The following is a 16005-nucleotide window of genomic DNA, read 5'->3' as shown; positions in this document are numbered from 1 at the left end:
CCATCCATCCATCCATCATTTCACGCACCCCCTCATCATCCATCCACCCTTCCCCTCATCATCCATCCATCCATCCACCCTTCCCCTCATCATCCATCCTTTCACCCACCCCCTCATCATCCATCCCCTCATCATCCATCCATCCATCCTTTCACCCACCCATCCTTCCCTTCTATCCATCCCCTCATCCATCCATCCATCCCCTCATCCATCCATCCATCCCCTCATCCATCCACCCATCCCTCACCCATCCCTTCATCCATCCATCCATCCATCCACCCATCCACCCATCCACCCATCCACCCATCCATACATCCATCCATCCACCCATCCACCCATCCACCCATCCATCCATCCACCCATCCATCCATCCATCCATCCCCTCACCCATCCATCCTTCCCCTCACCCATCCATCCTTCCCCTTATCCATCCATCCTTCCCCTCATCCATCCATCCTTCCCCTCATCCATCCTTCCTTTCATCCATCATCCATCATCCATCCTTCCCCTCACTCATCCATCCCATCCATTTATCCTTCCCCTCATCCATCTATCCATCCATCCATCTCCTGGTCCATCCATCCACTCCATCCATCCATCCATCCCCTCATCCATCCATCATTCCCCTCCATTCATCCATCCTTCCCCTCCATCCATCCATCCATCCATCCTTCTCCTCATCCATCATCCTTCCCCTCATCCATCTTTCCCCTCATCCATCATCCAGCTACCCTTCCACCCATACATCCAGCTATTTACATTTTCTCTCCATCCTTCCCCTCACTCATCAATCCATCCATCCTCTCTCATTAGCCATTTATTCAATCTTTCATTCATCCTTTCACTAATTCATCCAGCCATCCCTCACTTACTCACTCGCCCACCTTTCCATATTAATTTTGAGCTGAGCATTTTTGAGAAGAGTCCTATCAAGAACTTCACCCTCGCTGCAGGGGCCGTTCCAGGACTGGGACAGAAGCCACCCAGGGAGCAGACAGGATCCACCACGGGGGAACAAGAGCCACCACAGGTGGGGGTGGACTGGAGCCACAACATGGGGGGACAGGAGCCATCCCAGGCGTGGGGTGGACTGGAGCCATCACTGAGGGGAGGGCAGGAGCCATCACAGGAGAGGGAACACAGGGGTGGGCATGCAGTATTCTAGTATCATCTTGGGCTCCTCTCCTGCACAAGACAGCGAGAAGACAGGCTCTCTGTCCAAAATGCCATCCCCCACTGTGATATACAGTACTTATAGGAGATACTCTAAGAGAACTGATTGAACTGATTGTCCTCCATACTTTGTTAGTCAGTGTGGGTGTGATTGTTCCATTTCTTTATTTTCTTACATTATAGACTGCATGTTTGAAGAACCGAGGTTTGCTTACAATTTAGTGACAGTAATTAAGCTCTGTGAAGAGAACCATGTGCTGCCTCGGTGTAATCAAGGGTGTAATCTGGCCGAGTCTCGGATGTTTGGGGCCCTGGGTAGGAATGGAATGTGTGAGACCCCCTCTAAATAGCAGAGACATGACACATTCAGGGCTGTTTGCATCTGAATAGATGTCGCTGCTCCTGAAGCTCCAGCCCCTCCCTCTCAGTCACCTTCGAAGCACCTCTTAACAGGTCATCAAGGGCTGGAGGTGTGAGGGTTGCCATCCCGCTGTGCCTCTCCAATGCTGGGGGCATCTGAGGAGCTTTGGTGCAGCATCGGAGCGGAGCGAAGAAAAGAGGTGCAAGCTGTGCTGGCTTTAGGGTGGTCAACCGGTGCCCTGTTAAAATGACGGACAAATGGCGTCCGTTAAAGATTCCTTCACGGACAACAGACAGACGGCCGAAATTACGGACTGTCCGTGAAATTTACGGACGGTTGGTCACCCTAGCGTGCATCCGGAGGGGCACAATTGGTGAATAAACTTTCACTTATGGATGAACTTGTTTTGCAGAGGGACAGAAGGGGTGAACAACCATCCGTAAATTTCACAGACCGTCCGTTGTTTTGTCATGTTGTCCGCTGTCCGTCATCATTCCTTTTACGGACACCATTTGTCTATAATTTTGGGGATTGCAGCAAGCTGTGCTGTTTCTCTGGAGAAGCCCTAAGAAAAGTTTAAATGTTATTGCTATCCTGGACAACTTGCGCTTCTCAAACTGTAGAGGCTGCGGCAGCCCCTCCCCGACTTCACACATACTGAGTACTGGCCCATTGTCATTCTGACTTCGGCTGATTATCGCATACAGAATGACAATGGGCCCTTGGGTAGTTACAGCAGGGGGTGTGTCTTCTCCCACACCTGCCTAGGGCATGGCGTTGTGCTTTTGTCAAGTAGCCATGCTGGAAGCATCAGCAAAAATCCGCATGAATGTAGACCAATCTTGCCATTAACTCGTGAAAGGTATAAGGTGAAGGGATTTGATTAATCTTGATGTTTACGTTGCTTTAATTTTCTACCTAGTACGATTTAAACATGTTGCATGTTATTAGTCATCCAATAGGAAAACCAGTCTACTACTTCATTCAATAGAAAAAAATCCCTTCCAGATGTGCACTATACTTTAGACCCTTCCTTCCTGTCCTGAGTTTTGTCCTTCTGTCCTGAATTTTTGTCCTGAATTTTGATCCTTTGTCCTAAATTTTTACACTCACTGTCCTGAATTAGCACGTTGGCCCCCCTAGACAGATGGCAAACCTTGAGACCAAGGGGTCAGCAATATTTGGCAGACAAAGGCGGAACAAAAAACAAGAACGGAGAAAATACAGTAGGCAGCACAAAACCAAAACAACAAAAATGGAAGAGAAAATGTATGTGAATAATACAAGGACTGTGATCAATTTATCAGATATCAAATTGGCATCGAAGAAGGAAACGATTTTATTATTGGGATTATGCTATTGCCCTGAGAGGAAGAGGAACAATGCTTAAATGAGAGTAGAATTGTACAAATTCATTAGTAAATTAAAATCGGTAAAATAATACCTCATGAAAAAGAAAAGAGAGATTAAAAGAGAAACGTCTGTAGGTGTGGGAATGAATCTTCAAGTATCAGACGTATGATTACTGAGGGGGTTGAAGAGAACTTGAGAATGAAGCGATAGGCATCTCTCACATGGTGGAGATAGAGCAAATAACTGATGAAATAAATTTGGACATAAGTGATGGCACAGACTCCCCATTCAGTCCAGTGCCCACATTCATGCCAGCATTCCCGAGAGACGCCTTCGATTTTTATGGCTGTGGGATGGGGGAAATCAAGCTGTAATACGAACAAGTTAACAAGAAAGGAGTCCAAATTAGTCATCAGCTACGAGCATACCACAATTTTATCAGGAAATTAAATGATTGCAAACAGTTTGCCCTACGGAATTCAGAACTTTGTACTTTGTCCCATTTAAAATGTACACCACAAAAGCTTACACGCAGCTCAGTGAATGAAAGTGTTATGCTAGAAGCGACAATGCAAGTCAATCATGCCAAGTTGGAGAAATGAAGAAATTCAGAACCAATAAATCAGGATGAATACTGATACTTACGCAATGACTTTCCTAAAATTCTGTTCATGTACCTGTTCCCAAAGATTTATAAAGATGCAAAAGTACCACCTCGGCCAATGAAAGTCTGCTTGAGAAGGAAGATATCCATTTACATTGATTACTTTTTAGAACCTTATGTTAAAAAATTACCCTCTTACATTAAGGACAGTGGGGATTTTTAAAAGCACATTCATGACATACCATGCTGTGATGCTTATTGTTTAATAACATTGAACTTTTCAGCTCTTTACACCAGTATCGATCATGCATATGGAATACATGCTATTAAGCACTACTTGCAAACCAGACCAGTGAGATTGTAGAAGCACACTGAAATGCTAATTTCTATGATTAAGTGTTGTCATATTAATATTTTTTTCTTGTTCAAAAATCAAATAGTTAGGCAAGTGCGTGGAGCGATGATGGGTACCTGTTTGCCCCCAGCGATACATGTTTGCATATGGGCTGGTGGGAAGAGCAGGTACTCATCACGGACCACAGCAAAATGTGGGAAGAACATGTCATCACATGGCTACATTTTATTGATGACATCTACGTTCTATGGAGGGGGTCAAAGTCATCAACCATAGAATTTATAGAGCGAATAAATCATAATGATTTAAATCTACACTTTACAGGGAACATCAGTTGTACGGAGGTAAACATTTTTTATTTGCAGGAGTTTGTGAGGCAGGGCAAGGTTGGAACTCCTTTGTTTAGAAAAATGACAGCAGGAAATTCATTCTCCGTGGCAATAGTTTTCATCCAACACATTTAAAAGCAAGCAATCCCCTACGTGGGGAGTAGCTTAGACTGGAGAGAACTAGCAGCATAATAAAGACTGGAATATGGGTAAAGATGAAATGGGAACAGCCCTCGATAAATTGCGGGCCAGAAGCAGAGAAACAATTATTTTTCACAAAGAAAAGAAGTAAGAAAAGCAACAACCCACTAGAATGAAACGACTTTCAGTGAACAGGAAGTAGATATTAGAAAAATCATCGAATGACATTGGCATGTGGTGAGGGGAGATGCCATCTTGGGACCTTTGATTTCAAAGTCACCTTAGATAACATAAAGGAGAGCATCCTCCAGGAAGAATGCTCTTGCGCACACTAGCCCTGAGATAGGCTGTCAGAGAACATGGTTACAGCAAGACAGTGGGGTTCACAAATGTCATTGATGCAAAGCCTTCTCACATGGGAATAACACCAGTGAGTATAGGACACCTTTTAGCCCTAAACTCATCAAGATTAAAGGAAGCTATAACTGCAAGACAGAATTCGCAGTATCTATACTTTTCTGTAGCTGTGCATTGTATTACGGGGGCAGTACTATTCTGCAAGTTCACTGCCGGATCCTTCAACATTTAAGAGCAGTAAATAATAGGGATTGGTCATTCCCAGTAGCCAGACATGATCACGAAGCACACAACAATGATTCAGTTTTTTTAATCATATTTTGTAATTGATGCCGTCCCAAGATCAGAGAAGGGGGACCGGGTAAAGGCAGCTCAGATAGATGAAACGAAGATACATAGTTAATCTCAGTATCAAATTCCCTCACAGGCTTAATGCTGAGGAGGAGCTAAACTCATTCCTTTAATAGTAGCAAAAAAAATAGGACCGCCCTACCGAGTGCTCGAAGTTCTTTGCAGCCATGTTATAGCCTGTAGGATCATAATGCTTACCTGTGATGAGATAGATGAATACCTGCAGAATCTCATTTAAGTAAGTTAATTATGTGTCAGTAATATTAGGCATGAAGTCAAACAAAACAATGCAGTGAGGCAGTTAAAGTGATGGTCTTAGATTGATAATCAAATTGTAATTATGAGGATGAATTAATTGGTGACAACAAGTAGTCACAAAATAGTACATAATTCATAGAGACAATCAAATGTTAATGATTTATGTTGGATACTTTTTTTTTTTACTGTGGCACATGCTGATGCGAAATTGAGATTTTGAATTCACGCAGAAAGAAAAGAGATGAGCAAACTAAAGGATTCTGAATGGGAGTGTTTGAAAAATGTATTCATAAAATGTATTTAAAACATTTTGTTTTCACATGACAGTAATTTGAACGTAAATCATAGAAATGGGTTTTTCTCAATGCAATATTGTGGATGAAATGAAATGTGGTTTTAAGTTATTTTGCAGTTCCACAGAGGATGATTCCCGGCTGCAGAATCTTTTGTGTGTGTAATTGACATGTGGCTGTATTTAAGATGTGCACCAACGAGCGGTGTGTCATTTGAGCAAGGTCAGGGGGGACCGAAACGCGTTATGGTGTACATGCAAAGAATAAAACAATTGAGCGGCGATTTATAGTGTCTATGGTCCCTTAGGAATTCAAGGAGAATGGGAGGTAGAAAAAAAATGTGTATATATATATATATATATATATATTTTTTTTTTTTTCAAAAAACACAGGTAGTCCCCAATGAGTCGCACACGAACAGCAGAGAAAGGTTACCTGCCTTTTAATATCAGGTATGGAAGAACAGGTGGCGGGCAACAATATACAGCTTCCCCTTTGAGCCTGACGCGTTTCAGGTTTCCCTTTCTTCAGAGGCTGTTGGGAAAGTTCGTGCAGTGGCGGGCAGGCACAGTCATTAGTGCGCCATAATCAAGGGAGAAAGGGAAATTTCCATGAAAATATTGGTCAGCCTTTTGGTTTTGTCAGTGCTTGACTTGTTTGGCATGGTTTTTGTAAAACCTTATTGGTGTGGGAGCTTCCAGGCACTCACCATTATAACAAACATTGGCAAAAAAAAAATTGTTTTATTCTCAAAAAAGCACGAATTGACACAGTAGTTCCTCGCACTGAACAAAACGACTGTGTCGATATGCTCCTTGTGAAAGAACAGAATGCTGTCACTCACAGTGAAGCTAGCCGATAGAGAGACATAATTTTAATAAACACAAAAGGTCATGGTTAACATCAGACCTAATTAGAGCCCAATTATTAAATAAATTCTCAAAAGTGCACTCATGTCCTTGCATTAAGTGCAGATAAACAGCTTTTGTGAATTCACATGACTTTACAGAAGTAGGCCAAAATATAGTTCTCCTAAAAAATATTTGTGAACTGCATTTAAGCATGAGCAAATATGCAGGTGTAAATTTGCTCATGCAAAAATCTGAGTGTTTGCAAGTTTACTTTACCTCCAACCACTTTTTTCCCCAACCCTGGAAGAAGTTTCATGTTTGCCATTGTCAGGAGTAAATTTCCAATCTTTCTTGGTATGGAAACAGATTAGAGAAGAGTTGGTGAAAACCCTTACAACATGCAAGTGTCACAGACTCAAAAGGGCATTCCAACCTCGAACTATTCCTTACCATTACTTTTAGCCCCAGTATGTAGAACCGCGGAAATGTGGCAACATAAGGGAATTGCTAGTATTCAAACCCTACTATGGAAGGAGCCCTGGCCTAATCAGGGAGGCTGTTTCAGAGCATTTATAGAATGAGATTGCTGCCATAATTTGTCACCGCATTACATGGCACAAAAGGGACAAGTGGATTTTGCTACAGGGTACGTAGATTTATGAAGCAACCTGCCCCATGGACAAGTAGATATTTTAATAAATTCCACGTCCCTGTCAGAGGAAAGGCAGAAATGATACGGTCTATAGCTAGAAAAATCTGGTACAACGAGGTTTGTGTATGTTTTTTAAAAGTGAGCCCAATACATCTTTTGAATGCATCATTGTCATGGACGCATTAACGACCTGATCAACCTTATCTGCCATGGAGCGTTTACATTTATTCAATAAGGTTCCTGGGCAAATATTCAAGGGTGTGTCAAGTGTAGGGCTGAAGTGATGCTTCTGGCAATTATGAGCTTTTATTCTTCGCTTGGCAAGAAGTTCGAAAACAAGTAATTAACTAAATTAAATTCTTGATTTACAAGAGGTACGATGTCAGTAGAATCCTCAGGGGAGGTTTAGTGAATTTATTTCACCGTATCAGAGACCAAGCGAAACTCTCTGCTAGATACGGAAAGGAGATCCAAGCTTCAGGTTTAGCCAGCCAGTCAAGAGTTTTATAAAGTTCTCGTCGCTTGTTAACTCCAAATCACAATTTCTGAAAACTTCAGCATCTGCCTGATGTAAAACTATTGTTAATAGTCAGACTTTGAGGCAGAGCAAGAGAGCGAAAGGCACAAACGTGAAAAAAGTAGCACTAGGAAAACCGTAACAAAGGGATACAGCAGGGTTGAAGAAAAAATTTGCAAGAAAAACATAAAGAGACAAGGAGTGTAATTTGATGGAATGAAAAGGCATGAGGATGAATCAAGACTTGGCCTTGGTGTAGGCTGCTCTAAGACCTGGCTCATAAAGAAACGTTTGGCCCTTGCAATGATTTTTATTTTTTAACAAGCTAAGCACTGACACATACTTCGGTGCAATGGTCCGCTGGATATTACTCCTATTTTAGCAACATTATTATTTGGATTAATAACAGCCAGAATACTCTTAAAACTTAAGATATCACTCCTATTTTAATGTTTCTCAAAATGTATAGTCCTGAAGAAGTAAGTTTATTTTTGGTCCGATTCAAGGAAGCTTGTTTATCACCATCCTGCTCTCTAATATGATCTGATCCTTTATATGACATTTCCAAATCATAGGGCCATTTTTTGTTGGCAATAATGATCATACATATTGTGGACTTTCAAACAGAAACTGCTCAACATGAATTAACACACTCTTGCATTCATATACTCCCGAAAGCTCAAGCCTGCCTGGTACTTGCTCCATTCTTTACCTGTGAGTTCCAGACATTCTCATGAAAGCTATGGATTGTCTGCATAATTATGAGCTCTTAATAACAGAACATCAGAGTGGTTTCATAGATATGCATCAGAAAAGAATTGTAATGCAGCTGGTTCTAAAATCATCAAACTTTTGAAGCAGCTTTCTCTGTCTAGTCACTTTGATTTACTTTGATGAAATATTTTGTGTCGTCGGCTACTGAGTCCAGGTATCTAGTATGATCCAGGATGCCTAAAGTGGTTCGCAAATTGAGGTGCAATAATAGTGTGCAGCACTGTGAATCCCAGATCTCCTTAATATCATTAGGCACTTGTTAGTTTCTCGATCAGTTTGTAACTGGCGACAAAATGATTGAATGCGGTGTAAAATACGTTGTTCATACATTCTTTGTATCTACAAGGTGAAAAGTCACATGATGTTATGCTCTACAGAGGGTTGTTTCAGTGCTGCCCTTTTCCAAGAGTTCTTTAAAGATGTGTCCTCTAAAAAAGCTATTGTGAAGGTGCATCATGACCTTGGCTAAAATTCCTCTTTGAACTTCGCCATTTTTCTGGAAATGGATGGATGCCTGAGGATTTGGCTTTTCTGATGGTGGCAAGCTCTTTTCAGTGTGGCGTTTCTCTTCAAGATCAGAGATAAACCCATGATACTAGTCTAAATGAAACCCTTTAGATAGAATATCGTTTGGGTTCACTGTCTGTGAAGTAAATGAGACAGTTCATTGCCATGTGCCCAATGTATCGGTCTGGTACAAAGCGAATAGCCTTGAAACAAGGTTTTGCAGAAATCCTGCCGCTTCAGTACAAGGTGGGATTTCTTCTACAAATCCATGCAATCAAATACAAATGCAGAGATAGAGGCTGCAATAGCAGATGACCTCCATGTAAGAATTCAAATTAGCAAATTGCTAATAAAAATAATCATAAAAACATATTTATAAAAGGGATATTGGAGCAGAGCGCGCATGCACTTTCCACTACTATTTTTCACACGCTACAAAGTGTCAATCATGACAATTTGAAGTGGTTATAGACCGACGAGCAAACAATAATCTTTCAATAGTTTACAACCTCTTGAGCAATCAAAAAGCAGTCTTATATTTTTTTACAAATCACAAAGAATCATGACACACTACTTTTCCATACTCTTTTCCTTGTGTTTCGCAGAGAATCATAGTTTTGACATTGTGTGCCACTAGGACATTTGTGACGTGCAATGTCATTTTAATATACGAGATCTGCATTTTTACCCTCATAAAACCTTCCGCTTTGTGCAGCCTAAAATTTGTGGCCGTGATAAGTCTTTGATTCCTCAGGTTCAGTGTTCCACATGTTGCTGTTTCAGGAGGGCTCAGGAAGATGAAAGTTTTTAGTCTATTAAAACATTGTATAGTACTTCTTGTAAAAGCTGATCTCTGCTTCAAAGACTAACACTTCTCAGAACTCACAGAAAGCGACGATATTAATCAATGAGTTCATGTGGAGCGACTGCCTCTGGCCTCCTTAGATGGAAGGTTGTTGAAAAGAACCACTGCTGTTCGTATCTGTATCTGCAATTTATCCTCAACAGAGTCGGCTGTTCTCTTCTTGTTTAAATACCCATGGCATTCGTCAGTAGTTCTCTATGGCGACAGCTTTTTTGCTCAGTCAGAAACTTTCCCAAGTACCTCAGCACTCAGGTTTTAGAATGTCAATGTTAACATCATAGTGGCAGCTCATTCTTCATGGGCAAAAATGAGGCATACCAGTGCATTTGGGTTCAAAGGACTCCTATTGCTTTAAACACCTGAATCAATAGACTAAGGGCAGACCTAAATTATAATGAACTAGTCAAGTTAGATTACGTCTAAGATCTAGGTGTATGGTTGTCTTCTCAGTTTGGTAGCTCTTTCCTTTAGGTGTTATGTCTCAGAGTGTCTGGTACATAGGCTTGTGGAATTGGACAGTATAGGCAATAGATAGATCTATTTAGAGATTCAAGTCCCCGAAGCTAACTTGGTAGGCTCTTCATTCATAGCAGTACAAATGTATCACCATGGGCTGCTACCTCACCTGAACCACTAGAGTGCCTGATTGTAAGCTGAACAGTGTGTTTTTAGTAAGGCTATATACAGGGTCATTGTAAATGGGTTTAGTTGACTATACTGAGCACCAACTTAGTGTTCCCTGCTTCTGTTCATGCCTCTGTCTGCTTTGAGTGTATTGCTGTTGCTTATATTTTTCCATTTAGCACAAGTAGGAAATTGATGTATATGTCATTAGTAGGCTTCATCGTCCTCAATTAAGTTTGCAGTACTGTTTCCTCTACTTTGTATCATGCCCGAATCAGGCCTGGTATGATGGAGAGGATGTGCTTCTTGTGTTCTCTACTGCAATGTTTTATGAGAGCCTGCTTCTAGCCTGTCTCATTGCTGTTAATTGTTACATGATGTCATATCTTATTACGTGTATAATGGATTTACAATGTATGCAGACACTCTGCAATTGAGGGATATATTTTTGAAACGAACAAACATTGATTAAATAATTATATCGATTTTAGGGCCCAATCTGAACCCATAAGTAACATTTTCTTGTATCTGAGGAGTGATATTTACTGTTTACTATGCAACATAAGGCTGCAATATGTAATCTATTACCATTGTGTTAATATAGTTAGTAAGGACTCGGTTTCCATAGGAAAAAGATTCTTTGGTTTGCTAATAACTTTGGTGCCTTTTGAGGAATCTTTGCAAAACTTTACAAAACACAGGTTGTCACCTCAGCTGATTCCTGGCAAAATTATGGGAAGGGCCTGAGCCAAAAATGTCCCGAGAACCCCATCCAGTGTGGTTGCCTGCCCCTTGGTTTGGAGCAAAAAGGCTCCTGTTGGTACAGGGTCAGTTATGTATGTTTCCGCTCACAAGAGTGTTGGCCGGGAGCAGTGAATGTGCTAGCGTCACTAGAGCAGAAATGTGGGCATATTTAATGTTTCTGACTTCCATTGGCACACAGGATGGATGCTGACCAGGGAGCCTGCGGGAACACGGGGGCGCCCAACAAAATAAATGTGGGTGAAAGAAAAAGAAAATAAATCTGGACCGCCTCCCACCTGCACCCATGATGAGTACAGACTGCAACCTGTATGGACCCTGGGCAACCCCCCCATCAGACTTTGTGAAGCACTTTGTTTTGCTGACTGACATATTTCGCCACCTGCACTTTAGCTCATAGTTGAACAACACTACAGTTAGAGGTGACGAAATGCCCATGGGCATGGTGGTGAGGGGATGGAGGGGGTAACCCTGTTTAAAACAAAAAGAAATTCAGTCACTGCGGGGCAAACACTAGTGCCGAGAGTGTGTCGGAGTTTTACCCTTCAGTGAAATATCTGCAAATTGTTTTTAAGCTAACTAGTTTTTGGAATTTCCAAATTTGCTTGTAGTCGGATGTTTGGGGGTGAAAGTTAGAGTACTTTGAGCACTGTCTCCCATTAAACCTTGGATCAATATTATCAGTCTAATACTTCTTCTTTTTTCTCTAGATATCTGTATTAAGAATGGCATCTGAGGACCCCACTCAGCCTACAGTTTCTATCTTAGAGTTGTGTTCATCATCGATGACCTGCATGACAGGCACTTGTAAGTATCACGTTTCATCAGAAAATAAAACCAATATTGACACTTTTCACTTACACAATAGTGGTCTTTTTCCTCTCCTGTCCTTTTGGCCATATTTATTTTTGCCTCATTATTGCACGTTCAGGCTCCAGCGTTTTCACTTCATTTTTGTATGTCCAGGCCCCAAGGGTATTTGCCTCATTTTTGTATGTCCAGGCCCCAAGTGTTTTTGCCTTGCTGTTTCTGGATTTTCTATAACATTCTGGCACTGTATTTAGAATGTATGTGCTATAAAGTTGATATCATGGTGGGCTGTGGTTGTGAGAAATGTGTCAGCATACATTTGCCTGCAATGCATGGTTGGGATTTTTTGTTGTTCACAAAGTGTTAATATTCACCCATGTTGGGACAGAAAATACCTCTGCGTAGTAATGGATTTGTACCCCTGGCCTGAGTGCCCAACTGTACTGTTGTCTGGTTCCCTAATGCAGATTTTTGTTGACATAAGCAAACACAGATCATACATGTGCGCCATGAGATAGGTCTGTTTCACAGATTGGGAATCTTGTTGGATCGGGATGGATATTTGGACTATGATCCCAATGTTTCAGCCTCTGTGCTGGATCATGATGAGAGCAGCTTTGATGCCTGTTTGCCTATTAGCTTCCTGTATCCTTGCAAGCTACACCAGGTGGCACAGCAGGCTCTACAATGGAATCTGAAGTTCCATTGGGCCGGGCATCTGGAGTTTTTCAACAAGTAGCTTGGGAGCTACTGGTAGCTCACCAGTACCTTCAAAGTAGCTCTCAGAGGAGAAGTCAAGCCCAGTATCAAATTCAGAGAGTAAGTGCCTACTAAAGAAGGCAGCATTGCTCATATCAAGACCTTAAGAGTGACAGCCAGCCAAATATAGGGCAGTAACACATACTTACACTCAAACACGTATTGCATTGGCCTGTAGGGCCTGCCACTTGACTGTCTGTATCCAATCTCATTATAACTAAGCCACAAGGAGATTGACCATGTTGAAGTCTCTGCTTTATCAGTCACAACATGTGTGTGAACAGTGGACCATAAAATAAGTATGGCAGTTGTAGCCGGAGCAGTAATCAGTGCTGACTCACCAAAGTGTGGGACTGCAGGAATCAGAGTGAAAATGTGTTAGTTGGGTGCATTATCAGCTCAAGACCTGAGGAGAACAGGGCATGATGCAGTCCATAGAAATGTAAGAGACTCATCAGTATTTATGTGCGTTCGTAATAAACACTATTGCTTCCTGAAAGCTACGCCTGGTGTCAAGGACAACTCATTGTGTATGCTAGCCCCTATCATAAGGATGTCTTCCCTGACATAATAAGCATCCCAGGACCAGTTTCGGGGTTTCACACCTCTCAGCCAAGATAGCTTGAATCCAGTGGCACAGTGAGCCCGGGACCCACATCTGGGCATACCTGGGGCACTTAGGGCGAGGGAGCAAAAGGCACACAATTGATGGACGGAATGCTGAACAAATCAAAACATTCACCCCCAGTCAAGAGATCTTGGTTAAATCCATCACTCTTTTGCTCACAATGCCACCCCAGTTTAGACCTGGCCATAGCCATAGCTATCCTGGCTGATGAGGGGTAAACCCTGAAATGGGTCCTAGAATGCTTGATTCCTGTCCAGGGAGGACCTGGCTTGGCAGTTTGGGCTGGACGGTTCCCATGAGGCACAGGGTCAAGACTGATTTGCATATGGCCAGGTCAGAACTGTGGTGGCATGGTGAGAAAATGAATGATGGATTTCACCCAGATCTCTTGACTGGGGGTGAATGTTTTGATTTGTTCTGCATTCCGACCATCAATTGTGTATCAATGGCATAATAATGGTCATCCTTTACTATTTAGGTTATGTTTGGTGTATTTGTGGTATACTATACTGGCAACCATCATTTACATACTAGGAGCATGACTGGCCTACATTTACCTATTCCTGGCATACTAATGGTCATGACTGATTTATGGTCTCTGTGTTTTCTTCTGGAAAATTGAGTTTCTTTGCTCACAATGAAAAGTGGTATTTGATGCAAAAATGTGCATTTTCAAAACCTAATGAATGATAATTCAAGCTAAGCTGGGGAGATCTACTGCTGTACTGATGTCCTTTATGCAGTAGGGCATGTCAAGATGTGATTGTTACTTCATAAGTCAAGTGGCGACATTTTATATTAATGAACGATTTCCAGGCATTTCTGCTGTTAACCGCACCTGCAATACTTGGGTTGTAACTACTGATAATTCTGCTTAGCGTGGTCATAGTGTACTGTAGTCACTATTTTACAGTTCTAAAATTTGCTAGTAGCTCAGGAGGAATTTCTTTGAGCAGAAGTAGCTCTCACTACGGAACAGGTTGGAGACCTAGCAGATATCATCCAGATCTCAAGTCAGATGGCTCACTATCTTGGGTGGTCGTGGTTCCATGCCCTCTCCCATCCCCACCTAGGGCTGATGGTGATGAATGCTTTCCAGCTGGCGTAGGGAGGTAATCTATGAGAAGTAAAAATCAGGGCACTTTGGTCTATGTCGGTAGCCCGGCTCCACATCAATCTGTTGGAGTTGCAAGCCATTCGTTTGGCTCCGAAGGCCTTCCTGCTTGCCATCAAAGGAAGGCTGGTGCAAGTTGTTACTGACAACATCACTGCCATGTGCTATTGGAATGAGCAGGGTAGGTGTACCAGGAGTATCTGCGCATTTGGTGTTGGTCGGAGCGCCGGGTAAATTCCCTGGTATCAGGCTCCCGAGATGGCACAGGTTATTGTCCCAACAGTAGAACCCTGGCTAGATCTTTTTGACACTGTTGAAAATGCACTATGTCCAAAGATTTGCTTTTTGGAGTTTCTGCAAGAACAGTTGCTAGGAAATACGTTCCAGCTGGAATGGAACATGGTACTCCTGTATGCCTTACCACCCCTGCTTCTAATGCCCAGAGTTCAGAAAAAGATCAAGAACGACTGGTCCCAAGGCATCCTAATGGCTCCAAACTTGACCAGAAGAATGTGGTACCTGGAACTTCTTGGCATGAGCATTTGTCCTCTGTTCAGGCTGCCACTTTGCAAGGATCTTCTGTTGCAGCAACAGGGCAGGGTCCTCCGCCCTCATCTGTGTAATCTACACCTACATGCATGGAGATCGAAAAGTAACAATTGACTGCTTTTGGCCTGCTACCTGTAGTGGTGGATGCCATCCTTGCCACCAGACGCCCTTCCCGAAATCCATCAATGCCAGGCGCTGAGACAAATTTGTGGGCAGGTATAGGGCTTGTAGACTGATCCCTTACAAGTAAAGCTGCTGTCACTGTCCTTTGATTTGTTTTATCTTTGGCCATGCAAGGTCTTGCAGCGAGCACCATTAAAGGTTATTTGTCAGCTATTTGGCCATTCTGTGTTTACTAGACCAGCTATCCTTATTTAAATCACCTCTTGTGATAATGTTCATTAAAGGTTCGACACTCGTTTCCTCCCAGTGTATTTGTGGTGCCACAGTGGGACCTTAACTTGGTCTTGGCATTTCTTATTTGTACACACTTGGAGATGGTTCATAGTTGTTTGCTGTGTCTCCTGACCTTAAAAAACGTCTTCTTCATTATGACTATGTCAGTGTGTCTCATGAGTGAACCCCAGGCACTTTTAGTGCCATTGCCATAGACTACCCTTTTCAAGGACAAGCTGATACTGACCACTCAGGCACCATGTTTGCCAAAAGTCATGACTCCCTTCTGTGTTGAACAATCCATTGCTTTACCAGCATTCTTTGTTCCTCATCACCCCGTGAATGAGATGCAGAGGCTCCATTGGCTTAACCCCAAGAGGGGTAGAGCTTATACATTGATTGTACCAAGGAATACCCTGTGGACAATCAGCTTTTTGTGGAGTTCTTTGGGACGAAGAAAGGGACTGACTTGCAGAAGAGGACCCTGTTGAGGTGATAGTTCTCTGCATCAAGATCTGCTGTGCACTAGCCAATAAGCAGCCCTATGATATTCTGAGCCCATTCTACTAGGGCTAATGCTGCTACCATTGCTTTTGCTCATAGATTGCCTGTCCCTGTCCTC

At 42.4% G+C, this 16005-nt stretch overlaps 1 protein-coding gene across 3 annotated transcripts in view; it reads left to right on the top strand.

Annotated features, from left to right (window-relative positions):
- Positions 1-16005, top strand: part of CHM (CHM Rab escort protein) — a 980660-nt gene that overhangs the window by 748418 nt on the left and 216237 nt on the right. For all 3 annotated transcript variants that reach the window (XR_015295298.1, XM_086918782.1, XM_086918781.1), the window contains exon 12: positions 11838-11934. Coding sequence is in view for 2 of the 3 variants with exons in the window: in XM_086918782.1 (XP_086774908.1) it covers positions 11838-11934 (97 nt within the window). In the remaining variant the exon portion in view is untranslated. The remainder of the gene's footprint in view (positions 1-11837; positions 11935-16005) is intronic.

This window comes from Lissotriton vulgaris, chromosome 4_1 (genome assembly GCF_964263255.1).
Source record: "Lissotriton vulgaris chromosome 4_1, aLisVul1.2, whole genome shotgun sequence".
NCBI classification, from domain to species: domain Eukaryota; kingdom Metazoa; phylum Chordata; class Amphibia; order Caudata; family Salamandridae; genus Lissotriton; species Lissotriton vulgaris.
This window is presented reverse-complemented; position numbering and strand designations above follow the sequence as displayed.